At 41.1% G+C, this 14,762-nt stretch overlaps 1 protein-coding gene across 1 annotated transcript in view; it reads left to right on the top strand.

Moving 5' to 3' along the window:
- abhd3 (abhydrolase domain containing 3, phospholipase) overlaps positions 1 to 2,545 on the top strand; it is a 54,659-nt gene extending 52,114 nt beyond the window's left edge. The window contains exon 9 of the mRNA XM_060916094.1: positions 1,728 to 2,545. Within this exon, the coding sequence (XP_060772077.1) occupies positions 1,728 to 1,912 (185 nt within the window). The 3' untranslated portion in view covers positions 1,913 to 2,545. The remainder of the gene's footprint in view (positions 1 to 1,727) is intronic.
- The last annotated feature ends 12,217 nt before the right edge of the window (positions 2,546 to 14,762 follow it).

Raw genomic sequence — 14,762 nt, 5'->3', positions numbered from 1 at the left:
ATTAGTTTTCTAGAACAGCAGCTCTGACAGTAGCACAGGTTTATATCAATGGGCTCATTTGAAGATGTTATGGTTTCTATAGCAACAGCTCACTTAAACACAAACAGATGAAAAAAACCCTGTAATTGTTGATATGGTGATGTTTTCATAAATTAAGGAGATGTTTATGGAACATTTATGGAAGGAGTCTCCAGTGTCAGTGCTGTGTAACAGTCAGAGGTGAAGCTGTAGCTTTAAAGTGCTGATGACGCGTTTTTGACATCTTTGGCAATGTTTTATAACATAAAAAGTAATTCCCGATGATCCATATATTAATTCACGAAGGCGCCTATTTTACAAGTTATGATGATAAACGTGGCTATTTGGGCAAATTTGACGGGGCTGCAGCACCCAGGAGACGAATGAGGAGGAGGAGCTATATGACGTCAGCAAAAGAACCTTCCTCCTAACTTACCAGTTTGTTGTTGATGCGACAGGTGTTCAGTTTATCATTATTAGTATTTTTATTAGACATTATTATATATATAGTTATTATGCCTTCGCGTTGTGTTGACGGCTTTTGCTCCAAAACCCACAAGGATGGGGTAAGTTTATTCAAGTTTCCCAGAGATCCCGAGCTGCATGCGAAGTGGGTGAAGCAAGTCAGGCGCACTTGTGACAAGTGGGAGCCCTCACCAACATCTGTCCTGTGCTCTGAACACTTCGATTTGGATTGTTTTGACACCCTTCCCAGCTTAAAAGAATCTCTTGGGTGTGCAGTTCAGCACAAATGTGTGTTACTACCATCAGCAGTGCCTACACAGTGTTGCCAGATTGGGAGGTTTCCCGCCCAGTTGGGCGGTTTCAAGTGCATTTTTTGGTGGGTTTTGAACATATTTTGGGCTGGAAAACGTCAGCAGTATCTGTTGCCAGATACTGCTGAAGTTTTCCAGCCCAAAATATGTTCAAAACCCACCAAAATGCACTTGAAACTGCCCAACTGGGCGGGAAACCTCCCAATCTGGCAACACTGCAGTATTCCGGAGGGGGTCTACTAGTAGCTACGCCGGATCCAAAGACAGTCCTCCTGTCAGAACATGTGTTGTGAAACGACATAAGATAAAGGTACGTAGAGCTATAGATTCTACATGATAATCATAAATGTAATCATAAAGTCGGCGTGATATCAGTCATGTATTTGCTTGTGAAAGCTTGCGGCTTTCATGTAACTGCCGCCTAGCAACGAGAGGCAAAGGGTAAAGAGGGTAGGCTATCATAGATTCTATTCGGAAGAGATCAACACACTTCTAGACTCCCAGAAGAGGAAGAGCTAGCACTAGAGAGTTCACCGGCGTTTTCATGCGCCATTTCCATTGAGTAGAACCAGAGTAGAACCATAGGATGTCTATGAGTAGAACAGCCAGTGAACCGCAGCGTGTTCTTCCGCTGACGTCACAACATGGCCGCGAGCCACGGACCCAGTTTTCTTGCGCTGTGCAATTAAAAGTTGGATATTTGCGTAACAACAGCTTCTTTTCACGTAATTATAACAGAAATCTAACATGTTTGCCATGTTGTATAGTTTATTTAAGAAATTGCATAGAGTCATGTTCGTGTCATCAGCCCTTTAAGACTTCTGACGTCTCACTGCTGAGGTATCAGAGGAATAACACACTTGGGGACATACTGTTATAGGAAATAAAATCACCTCTACTTTATCAGTGTACCTTAATTTCTGTGTTTCACAGCCATCCCTGTTGAAGCAGTGAAGCAGAACCCAAATCTGGCGCTCCTCATCACATGCCATGGTGGCCATATTGGATTTTTGGAGGGCTTCTGGCCACGTCACAGCACCTACATGGACCGAGTTTTTCGGCAGTTCGTCAAGGCGGTTGTTGAAAATGGAAGCACGCTAATGGACCTATCAAGCTAATACAGCGACAACCCGCTTAGCTACAGTGCCCCCTACACCCAGGGGCAAAAAACAACAACAGCTACATTTTCTGATCAAGACTTTTGGTTGTTTATCTGATCACAACATCGCTCGTGGATTCAGATCACTCGGCCTCTTCTTTCATCCATTTCTTTCACTCTTTATTATTTCTTTGTTGAGATATGTAGATACGTACATGCCCGTGTGTGTATGTGTGTGTGTGTGTGTGTATGTGTGAGAGACTCTTAATTCAGGTGATCAGAGGTGATCAATGTACACCGCCATCTTACTACTACTGTTGTGAATTGTGCCGCGCCCTCCATTCATGACGCCTTCTTGATTACAACGGTTCTGATCAAAACTGGTGAAAACATGGGCCGGTTCGCTCGCTGGCACCAAGGTTCAAAGAATCCTGAACAGAACCGGGTCAAGAACCCGTTCCCTGTTGGTGGACAAGGTGTACGTGTGAAAAAAAACCAAACCAAATGGAAAACACTTCAAGTTTACAAACTCATCAGTTGGTTCAGACCAGAACAAAGGAACTGTACGTGTGAAAACGCCCTGAGATCACATATCAGACCATAGTACATGGCTTTTCAAGATTTATTAAAAACCTCAGAGGGCGAGATGCTACAGGCGAATAAAATCAGTAGTAAGAGTTTCACTTCAGCTGATTGCTAATATTGTAACAAGTCCTTACTTTAATATTTTAATTCCTTCACAAATTCATATTTTCATTCGAGGTTTATTTGTGTAAATGAGGTAAAAGCAGCCATGTCTCATTTACATAATAATCAATTATTTATTGGTTAATCAAGAAAGTACTCCATGAGAAAAAAATTTGAAAGCCATTTTCTGTATAAAATCCAACGTAAATCTATCAGTAAGCAGCATTTTGGGAAATTCCTCAAGAATATTCTTTTAATTACTGACAGCAATGAAGATTTAATTGAAGTTGATTAACTGCAGCTTGAACAAGGTCGTGGTTTACAACCCCAATTCCAAAAAAGTTGGGACACTGTGTAAGCTGTAAATAAAAACAATGTGATAATTTGCAAAACATGGAAACCCTATATATCATTAAAAGTAGTACAAAGACAAAATATCAAATTTTGATACTGAGAAATTTTACTGTTTTTTGAAAAATATATGCTCATTTTGAATTTGATGTCAGCAACACGTTTCAAAAAAGCTGGGACAGGGGCGTGTTTACCACTACGTTGCATCACCTCTACTTTTAACAACACTCTGTAAACATTGGGGAACTAAAGAGACCAGTTGCTGTAGTTTTGAAAGAGGAATGTTGTCCCATTCTTGCCTGATATACAATTTCAGTTGCTCAACAGTTCGGGGTCTCCTTTGTCATATTTTGTGCTTCGTAATGCGCCAAATGTTTTAAATGGGAGACAAGTCTGGACTGCAGGCAGGCCAGTTTAACCCCTGGACTCTTACTGCAGAGCCATGCAGTTTTAATATGTGCACAAAGCAGTTTGGCGTTGTCTTGCTGAAAGAAGGAAGGCCTTCCCTGAAAAAGATTTTGTCTGGGTGGCAGCATATTGCTCTGAAACGTGTTTATATCATTCAGTATTAATGATGCCTTCCCAGATGTACAAGCTCCCCATGTCATGTGCACTAATGCCCCCTCATACCATCACAGATGCTGCTTTTGAACTGTGCACTGATAACAAGCTGGATGGTTCCTCTCCTCTTTAGCCTGGAGGACGTGGTATCCAGGATTTCTAAAAAGAATTTCTACTTTTCATTCATCAGACCTCGGGACAGTTTTCCACTTCGCCTCAGTCCATCATAAAAGAGCTCGGGCCCAGAGAAGATGGCAGTGTTTCTGGATATTGTTTATATCTGGTTTTAACTTGCATTTGTGGATGCAGTAATGAAGTGTTTTCACAGACGATGGTTTTCTGAAGTGTTCCTGAGCCCATACAGTGATTTCCACTACAGACACGTCTCATCTCATCTCATTATCTGTAGCCGCTTTATCCTTCTACAGGGTCGCAGGCAAGCTGGAGCCTATCCCAGCTGACTACGGGCGAAAGGCGTGGTACACCCTGGACAAGTCGCCAGGTCATCACAGGGCTGACACATAGACACAGACAACCATTCACACTCACATTCACACCTACGGTCAATTTAGAGTCACCAGTTAACCTAACCTGCATGTCTTTGGACTGTGGGGGAAACCGGAGCACCCGGAGGAAACCCACGCGGACACGGGGAGAACATGCAAACTCCACACAGAAAGGCCCTCGCCGGCCCCGGGGCTCGAACCCAGGACCTTCTTGCTGTGAGGCGACAGCGCTAACCACTACACCACCGTGCCGCCCCTACAGACACGTGTCTGCTTTTAATGCAGTGTCTCTTGAGGGCCTGAAGATCACAGGCATCCAGTGTCAGTTTTCAGCCTTGTCTCTCGCATACAGAGATTTCTCCAGATTCTCTGAATCTTTTAATGATATTATGGACCACAGATGATGTGATCCACAAATTCTTTGCAGTTTTACATTGAGGAACGGTATTCTTAAATTGTTGCACTGTTTGCCCACTCAGTTTTTCACAGACCGGTGAACCCCTCCCTATCTTTACTTCTGAGAGACTCCACCTCCCTGGGGTGCTCTTTTTATACCCAATTATCTTACTGACCTGTTGCCAATTCACCTAATTAGGGTTTGTTTGTTTTTTTAGCATAACACAACTTTTTCAGTCTTTTCTTGCCCCGTCCCAACTTTTCTGAAACATGTTGCTGACATCAAATTCAAAATGAGCATATATTTTTCAAAACGCAATAAAATTTCTCAGTTTCAACATTTGATCTGTGGTCTTTGTACTAAACTCAACAAAAATAAAAACTTTACACTCGTTTCAAAGTCAATAATTTGAACATTTTGGAAAATAGGTTTGAAATAATGATTGTATTCAATTATCTTGTCATTAAAGATGCTATAGCATACAGATCATGTTTGTCATGGAATCGGTTCCACCGGAAATGCGACGACAATGTCCATGATCAAAAACTGTGAGTCACAACTTAATGAAATCATGTCAATATCGGGTGTGTCCTCCATGGGCGTTCACAACTGCGATACAACGTCTCCTCATGGATTGGATGATGCGTCTGAACACAGCTTGGGGAATGCGCCGCCATATTTGTACCAACATGGCACCAAGCTCCTGCAAGTTCTGTGGAGGGTTCAAGTGGTTCCTGTGGTGCCAGTTTGATGGAGACGTGTCTGGAGATTATGGATGGTCTGTCGACTGCATCCCATAACCCTCGCAACGTCAGTGACGGATGTTCCCGTATTCAGCATGCCAATGGCACGTTCACGCTGAATGTTTGACAGTCGTGGCATTGCAAATTAACGAATAATTAACCATAAAACCTTGTTTTTCTGAGATGACACTCTACTCTGCTACCGTGAGATCAGTTGCACGTGTATCAATAGGTCACGTCACTTGTGTCACGTGGAAACGTGATTTTAGCGTGCAGTGCTCTCGCACGTGCTACGTAGGCCCGACCAGTAGGATGAATGTGTGACGTAATGCCCTTGACAATGCGTTTAACCATAATCACAACAAGAACTCTTTCAAGAAAAGTTTCTAAACACTATTTGAAAAATAATGAGTGTCAAGTTTTTATTTTTGCTGAGTATATTTTCAATGAAATATAGGGTTTCCAGTATTGCAAATCTTTACATTCTGTTTTTATTTATGTTTTACACAGTGTCCCAACTTTTTTGGAATTGGGGTTGTCTAAGGTTTATGACGCAAATTGCTGTGTATATCATATCATATATGCTTTAGGTGAAGTGGGAGGAGCTTAAATATTTAAATAATTTCAAGTTGACAAAAAAAGTGAAATAAATAATATTTTTTCTGTATTTTTCAGATATTTTCATGAATACAGTTTGAATTACAGTTGTGATGGGTGGTAAAGATGTGGTTTATCTAAAAAAACAAACAGAAAAATGATGAGAAATGATCGATAACTATCACAAAGCTGTAGTGAGACCGTAGCCGTAGATTCATTTTCAAATACGACTTTTTGTTTGTTTGTTTGGGCAGGAAAAAAATCAGGTTTTCGTCACTGTAATGTGAAAGGAGTGTGTGCTTTCATGATGTTTTTATGCTTTGAGATAAATGATTAATTTATAAGCTGCATTTTGTCCCTATGTGATCTCGTAGTGCATTAAAAAGCAGCATAGATCTGGTTTATTTCATTCCAAAAAAATTTCTCTGTTTCTCTGTTCACATTTACCAGAAACAAACTACTGTATACTTTATGTGTATTATTCATTGATTAAGTTGCTTTTTTTTTGTTTTTAAATAAATCCACGCATCTGTTTGGCCTGACTGACCCCAAAGTTAAACCCTTCAGTGAGAGAAACTGATCTGAGACCAGCTCCAGAGACACTCAGTATTTAACCGTAGAAGCGTGAACTCTCGTCACAGCTCGTTCTTTACGGCTACACCGGTGGGGTGAGGGTTCCCAGCTGTCCTTAGAACATCGCTGCCGATTAGATCTTGGAGAACTTGGTCAGTGTGGATCATTTATTGCTCATGAAACAGGTATCGTGTTCTGTTGCTTTCTCTTTATGGCTTTGTGGATACAGTAGATCAGATCCCATCCACCATGTGTGGTCCAGTTCAAGGTTCTCACCTGCAGTTCCTCTGTTATAATTAGGACGTTTCTTCACTTATGTGTACCGGAGGAGCTCCATGAATTCTGTAAGAATCTGCTCACACTACAGCTTGCGATGGGTTGGTGATGAAAAATTGGTCACATTGCCACCAATCGTGCGATGAACAGTGAATGTTCTCCGAGCTTCGCGAGTTGTTTTTTTGGTGTGTCTCCACCTCATGAGTTGCCAAAAACATTGTGAAACATTTCAGTGCATGCATTGAAATTTGGTGGCGATGTTTTCGTCAGCAAGCTAAGCGGAGAATACTCGCAGATGGGTTTGGGAATACTTCCTGAAGCTCGGGGAACCTTTGCCAAGCCTCTTGAGATGTTTTTGTCTCAAATCCGTATCCCCGGTGCTTGCAGGAGCCTCATCAACACAGCGGCTCGGCAGAGCCTAACCTTCAGCGAGACTTGAAAAATGCATTTACATTCGGCGATCCTTCGCGGAGGTTCGTAACTGGTTGGGCGAAGGGTTCATGAATATTCGGCAAATGTTTGGCGACGGTTAGATGACACCATTGCGATCGTCACTGATTAGTTGGCGCTGATGTCACACATTGTTGAAATCTACTGAGCGAGGCATCAGCGATCGTTCTCCTGCCAGATGCCGATATGGACAAAACCCTCCAGCATGCCTCTGAGGAAAAATGTCAGGTTTCCTCAAAAAGAAAAGAGCCAAGTGTTCACCTGCTGTGTGACCACAACTTTTAGCTCATCTGTACGAAGTACACATCGCCATAAAAACGCCTCATTTTCATCGATAACCATTGCAAAGCATCGCAGGCTGGAGCGTGACTGTGGCCTTAGATAAATTAACACAGGAACCAGACACGCAGCTTGTGAACAGGCAACTGCTTGGGGCCCCCGGCCCAGGGGCCCCCCGAGAGTCGGGGCCCGAGGGCTTATTTATTTTGTTTTTTATTGTTTTTATTGTTCTTTACCATTGTATTTTCACATTTGGAATTTAAAAAACTTTGGTTTCATACATTTTTCGTTGGTGTCAGATTATTTATAACATATTGGTGATGAACACTGGTCAGAAGGGCCCCCTGGAAATTTTTGCTTGGGGCCACAACAGACTCTAGAATCGCCTCTGACAGGAACATGAGTAGCCTCTTTCTCTCTCACTCTTTCTCACTCTATTGCTCTCTCTCACTCTCTCGCTCTCGTTCTCTCTCTCTCGCTTTCTCACTCTCTCTTGCTCTATTGCTCTCTCTCTCTTTCTGTCTCTTTCTTTCTCTTTCTCTCACTCCCTGTCTCTCTCACTCTCTCTCTTTCTTTCGTTCTCTATTTCTCTCTGTCTCTTGCTCTCTCCCTCTTTGTGTCTCGCTCTCTTGCTCTCTCACCAGGTTTCCATTGCAGGTTTGCGTAAAATAGAAGAGATATTTTTGAAAAATCGCGACAAAAAGAGTGCTCGATTTTCAGAACGGTAGCATTTCCACTTGCTCTTCGTGTTGTATCATGTGACTTCATCTGAAAAACCACCTCATACGAGCATAAAAACTCTTTTTGCGATATTTGAGTTTTCTTTCGATATTCATCTTTCAATTACTCCATTTTTTAGTTTGCAATTTCAAATTGCACATTGAGCATGTTAATGGAAACACAGCCTCTCTCTCTCTCTCTCTCTCTCTCAAATTCATCCTCAATTATTTTACTGAGTGAAAATAGACCAATATATATATATATAAATAAGGTTCTTTCTGTATTCGTGCCTTTCTTTACTTCAACTCCTTCCATAATTCTTCTCCATTTTTTTCTTCATTTCTTTTAGCGTCTTTTCTCAATCCCGTCTCCATTTCCAAGCCAATTCTTCCACTTTTCTTTACTTTCATCTCCATTTTTAACCACATTACCAACCCAATGTCCCCTCCATTACTTCCTCATTTTTCCTGCCTTCTTTTAAAAATTCTTTAGTTCTTCATTTCTAACCGCAGTTCTTCTCAATTTTATCTAAAATTATCTAATTTCCCCTCCCCTCCCCCCCATACACAGCCATGTGCAAAAATCTGAGTCACATGTAAAGAATGCTGTCAACCAAAAAAGGCTTCATAAAACAGAAATCTATAACAAAGTTTGGGGGGCTAAGACTTTTGCACTTCTTTTCTTTCTCCCCTCTCAGTGTCTGTAGCATCTTCGCCCTCAGGGACGCAAGGTTTCACAATTTCAAATCATTGTTTTTCATTTGTCAATAGTTTAGCTAAACATGACGTTTATATTTGTTTAGAAAATTACAGATTGTACCAAAATGTTTGTTTGTTTGTTTGTTCTGCATGCACTTACCCCTGTCATTTATTCCAACAAACGTTGACTCTCTTTAAAAAAAATGTACAGTAGAAAACAAAAGATATTTACCGCGAATGTGCTCCTTCATTGGTCGATTTCTCCTACCTCGAAATAGTTTGAAGCAGATTTGACCAGCTTTCAAGAATTCCATAATGAAAATAAATGTGAAAAAGAAAAATAGACTCGGAGTTAAAGCCTGTTATCACGCTCAGCGATAGTACCGTAGATCCTGCTTACCGTATATTTTACACCAAACTGTCCTGCACAAATGCTTGTGAAAGCAAGATGACGTCATTTTTCCAGCTAGTACGATGTTAACTAATTATTAGCTTTGAAAAGAAATAGAACTGTAAAGAGGTTTCCGATCTTGCACAGTTGGTGTTGCTGTGATGTTCTTCAGGATGTAAAGGTTTAATATCACGATCTTGCTGTACTTTTTTGTTGTTGTTGACAGAACGTGTTGTGCTAATCTCTGCATTTCAGGACTGTTTGACCAAAACACAACCTGCGTACAGTTCCTTTAACTTGTTACTTACACTAGCGGCCATGCGCGGTGGCTATCAGAGTAAAGTCACAAAGTTATATTAACTCAGATTTATTTAAAGAAACTAAAAAAGTATGATATGATGATGTTTGAGTCGATCCATCATCTGACAAACTTCACTTGAGTAGTGAGAGAACGTTAGCGAAGCTTCGACCGTGTCAGGAAACATAACGCGGGGGAGCGGACAAGTGCGCATTAAAAACACTACTGGAAGGCAACCTTAGTGTGTTTGGATAAAAATCATGTTTCAATGGAAAGTGATGTAAACGAAGGACCACAAACTGTTTTGACCTCAAGTTAATGGCGCAGGTGTCAAACGCTACATTCACACTGCAAGGCTTAATGCTCAATTGCGATTTTTTTGTGAAATCCGATTTTTTTGTGAGGTCGTTCACATTAACAAATATATGCGACTTGTATGTGATCCTCAGTATGAACGAAAAGCGACCTAAAAGTGTTCCGCATGCGCATTGCAGGATACGACGACGTCACACGCAGTGAGCATGGCCAGTGTTTACGGAAGTAAAACCGCCCGGTTGCGGTATGACTCATCCAATCTAGCTTGAATAGCTGCATCCCCCCAAATGGAAATCAGCTCCCTAACCTCTGCGTCCTTCCATTGAGAAGATTCAGAACCTTCACAGCCCGAAGCGTCCCTCGCATTGATGTCATGCGCAGGGGCGCAGATACGTTTTTTGAACTGGGGGGGACAAAAAACTGGGGGGGACAAAGCTGCCAGCAAACCAACCCCAACCCCGATATGCCTGTCAAACTTGTTGTGGGTAACCATAGCAACCAAGCTCGAGCTCGCAACCTGTGCAGTCTGCGCAGCTCAACCAACCGAATATCAGTCTTTGTTTTATGTGAGTTGTTGCAACTATGTATACACTGCTGTGCACCTCAATAAACCGAATGGTAATTAGTCTTTTGATTTTTCCGTGAGGTTTGCCTTATGCAAAGAAAGACAGCATAGATGTTTTTTCCTCCCTATAAGTGGGGGGGACCGAGCGAGGTGAATTTAAATCTGGGTGGGACGAGTCCCACCCTCTATCTGCGCCCGTGATTATGCGCCATGTTGTTGTAACTTTTTTTGAGAGACCCGCCGCCTACTTCAGCGCAGAATAGTGACGTTTGTGGCTTGTTGATGACGTGTAAGTCAGATGAATGCGACCTGGCGGTTCAGACTGAAGTCGCATATGAAAAGAGCGGATAGGAATCGGAATTAGGACCACATATCCAAACGGCCTGGGTCGGATTTGAAAAAATCGGATCTGTGTCGTTCATATTGTCAATAAAAGATCGGATACAGGTCACATATGGGCGAAAAAATCGGATTTGAGTCACTTCAGCCTGCAGTGTGAATGTAGCCAATGTTAACGAACTTCTGGAAGAAACCGTTCAACTAACAGTAAAACACATCATACATCACACATGACATAACTCACAGCACAACAGACGTACTTATTTTTCACGAACAAGTGTTGTATTTCCTTTGATACATTTATAAAAGTATGGTCTTGTTTAAACACAGTCATTCAGCAATAAGATTAAAAGAAGAAGAAAACGATGTGTATGTGGATAAAGCCTATGCACATGTACTTGTATGAAAGTGCATTTGCTGTCTTGAATAAATTATGGAATTAAAGCATATTCTGTGCTTGTTTTCATTCAGCAGATCGAACATGACAAGCTCAAATGTTTGGTAGGCGACGGTGGAGAAAGCAGCAAGAGTAAGCGACTAATACTTGCAAGTATCCAATTGAAAGAAGCCACACCTCCAAAACACATGAACGTGTACTGCCTGACTACTGCTGAAGGACAAGTCCATGAGAGAGAGCGTTTAGACCAGTGGCGAGGAGCTGAAAATAAAGGGCATACCCCTCCAGGCGGTAGAACAAAGCGGGACCTGTTTTATTTGAAGGGTATGGGTGTCTACGTCATAAAAAAACATGGTTGTACAAAATTAATATTGTAACAACATATGGATTAAAGGAACAGTCCACCGTACTTCCATAATGAAATATGCTCTTATCTGAATTGAGACGAGCTGCTCCGTACCTCTCCGAGCTTTGCGCGACCTCCCAGTCAGTCAGACGCAGTCAGACGTGCTGTCACGCCTGTTAGCAATGTAGCTAGGCTCAGTATGGCCAATGGTATTTTTTGGGGCTGTAGTTAGATGCGACCAAACTCTTCCATGTTTTTCCTGTTTACATAGGTTTATATGACCAGTGATATGAAACAAGTTCAGTTACACAAATTGAAACGTAGCGATTTTCTATGCTATGGAAAGTCCACACTATAATGACAGGCGTACTAACACCTTCTGCGCGCTTCGGCAGCGCATTGATATCTGAGCTCTGTATCAATGCGCTGCCGAAGGTGTTAGTACGCCTGTCATTATAGTGCGGACTTTCCATAGCATAGAAAATCGCTATGTTTCAATTTGTGTAACTGAACTTGTTTCATATCACTGGTCATATAAACCTATGTAAACAGGAAAAACGCGGAAGAGTTTGGTTGCATCTAACTACAGCCCCAAAAAATACCATTGGCCATGCTGAGCCTAGCTACATTGCTAACAGGAGTAACAGCGCGTCTGACTGCATCTGACTGACTGGGAGGTCGCGCAAAGCTCAGAGAGGTACGGAGCAGCTCGTCTCAATTCAGATAAGAGCATATTTCATTATGGAAGTACGGTGGACTGTTCCTTTAACCCCTTATTTGCCAGACCATCTGCAAAATTCTGTATCACTATACCAGAGGCATTTCCTCTGCAATGAATGCACATATTGATGTGTGGGCATCAATATACTGCATCATTTAGGTCCATGATATGCTAATGCAACCTTTCTGGGCGTTTAATTTTGATTTTCATCAATTTATGGGTGTATTAACCCCTTAGAATCCAAATATTTTTGACTTTTTTTCAGGTTGTTCGTTGAATATTTCAATTATAAATGATTAATTGTCAGGAAAATAAGGGAAAACTTATATCATTCTATAGTTTTAGATGTCTTTTATTCAAAAATACCAGTTTGAATTGTTCAGGATGGGTACAACACTGCCAATTAACCCTTTGTTTGCGACTGCGCATAAACCCGGATTTAACGTTGAAATCACAATTTGAGAAAATGAAGCCGATATTTTCTCTATGGATGAGTTGTACATTACTAAGTACAGAAATCATTATTTCAAAGATGCAAATGTAGTCTGAGACATGTTTTCAAGCAATTTAACCCCTTCCTAGCTAATACAGGTTGATCGGGTCATTGGTCATACAAAACATTGCCGACATCTTTGATCGTGAAATTAGGTTTGCTAGCATATTTTTGAAAAGCACTATCTTACTAAACATCTGCTTCCTCTTCTATAAAAACCTGTTGATGTTTTTGTATTGAAACAATACACACATATTATTTGGATGGTGTGTACAACACGAAAACTAATAGAATATATTTTGTTCATTTTGTGCAGATCTGGGGATTCTTTTGTGCTGTTAACCCTGAACAGTTACTAGTAAATAATAGGCCTTCATTTCGATCAAACATGACTTTCAATAATTATAACCCTTTTTATTCTCAGGTTGAAATCTAGTTCACTCCATTATGTCAAGGGGTGGCTCATCGCTCAGGTCCATGCTTCACCCTGAAATAAAATGATATAGGACATGTACTATATACCTAGATGAGATTCGAAGTCAAGAACAAAAATGATAGCGCCATCATATTCTAAAACAGCATAGGCCTACTGATCTACTCAGAGGAATTTAGTTAATACCTCAAAGCTCGAATGCACTCTATCAGTTACAGAATCGATAACATTTTCACCTGGGATAGTGGCCAGACTGAGGTTTGGTGGCCACAGCAATTACATAATCCAGCGTTGGCTGCCCATAGAAACACAGAGTTCCATTCATTGTACATGAAACCATGTGCTGCTTAGGACTGTTCAGCATGCAGCATGCAGTAATTAAGATGGCCGTAGGCCTTCCTCCCATTGGCTCCCTGTGTGTTTCAGGATACATTTTAAAATTCTGTTGTTTGTTTTTAAGTCTCTGAAACATTTAATCCCATCCTACATAGCAGACCTCCTTCATCATCATACACCCTTGAGATCACTGAGGTCCTCTGACCAACTACTGCTAACTGTCCCACCCTCTAGACTAAAGAGTAGAGGGGATTGTGCTTTTGCAGTTATAGGCCCCAAACTATGGAATGAACTCCCACTGCATGTAAGGCTTGCCCCCTCAGTGCCCATCTTCAAGTCCCGCCTGAAAAAACACTTTTTCTCCCTGGCGTTTGACTCTCTATGAGTGGTGTGAAGTTATGTGACTTGGTATAGTGAAGATCCATGTCTGTTGTCCATGATTTGCTTTTAGGGTCTATGTGTGATCTTATGTCTCTGTCCTTTATCTGCTTTTAGGTCTGATATATGATTTTTATGTATATTCACTTCATTCTTATTTATTTATTTATTTATTTATTTATCTATTTAATTACTCTTATCTTAGATGGACTGTACAGCACTTTGGTCAACTGTTGTTGTTTTTAAAGGGCTTTATAATAAACCTGAACTTGAACTCCCACAACTCTTACCTTAGTTGGAATGAGAATTAGGTTCAAATTACAGAAAACTTTGGCCATACAGAATTTTGCAGATGGTCCGGCAAATAAGGGGTTAATCCATAGGTTGTTACAATATTAATTTTGTACAACCATGTTTTTCATGAAGTAGACACCCATCCCCTTCAAATAAAACAGGTCCCGCTTTGTTCTACCGCCTGGAGGGGTACCACCTCTTTTTAGAGGGCTTTTCAAGGGTTGGCTGCTGCACTAGTTGGGGTAGGGGCATAGAACATTGTTGTCATATCCAATTACCTTATGTCTCATTCACGTCAGAAAACACCTAAGGCGATGGTTTGACTACAGCTCACGATGCTTTGCGATAGGTTATCGATGAAAACAAGGCTTGAACCCAGAACCTTCTTGCTGTGAGGCGACAGTGCTAACCACTACACCACTATGTCACCCTGTCATTTAAAATATTTTCTCATAAAATAATTAAATGGAACTGGGGATTTAATCGCTTCAGTCAGTTCAGTAATGATCCAATAATGAGCAGAATAGGTGTGAATAATAATTAATCAAATCAAATCAAATCAAGTTTATTTGTGTAGCGCTTTTAACAATAAACATTGTTGCAAAGCAGCTTTACAGAATTTGAACGACTTAAAACATGAGCTAATTTTATCCCTAATCTATCCCCAATGAGCAAACCTGTGGCGACGGTGGCAAGGAAAAACTCCCTCAGACGACATGAGGAAG

This window comes from Neoarius graeffei, chromosome 1 (genome assembly GCF_027579695.1).
Source record: "Neoarius graeffei isolate fNeoGra1 chromosome 1, fNeoGra1.pri, whole genome shotgun sequence".
Classification (NCBI taxonomy): Eukaryota; Metazoa; Chordata; class Actinopteri; order Siluriformes; family Ariidae; genus Neoarius; species Neoarius graeffei.
This window is presented reverse-complemented; position numbering and strand designations above follow the sequence as displayed.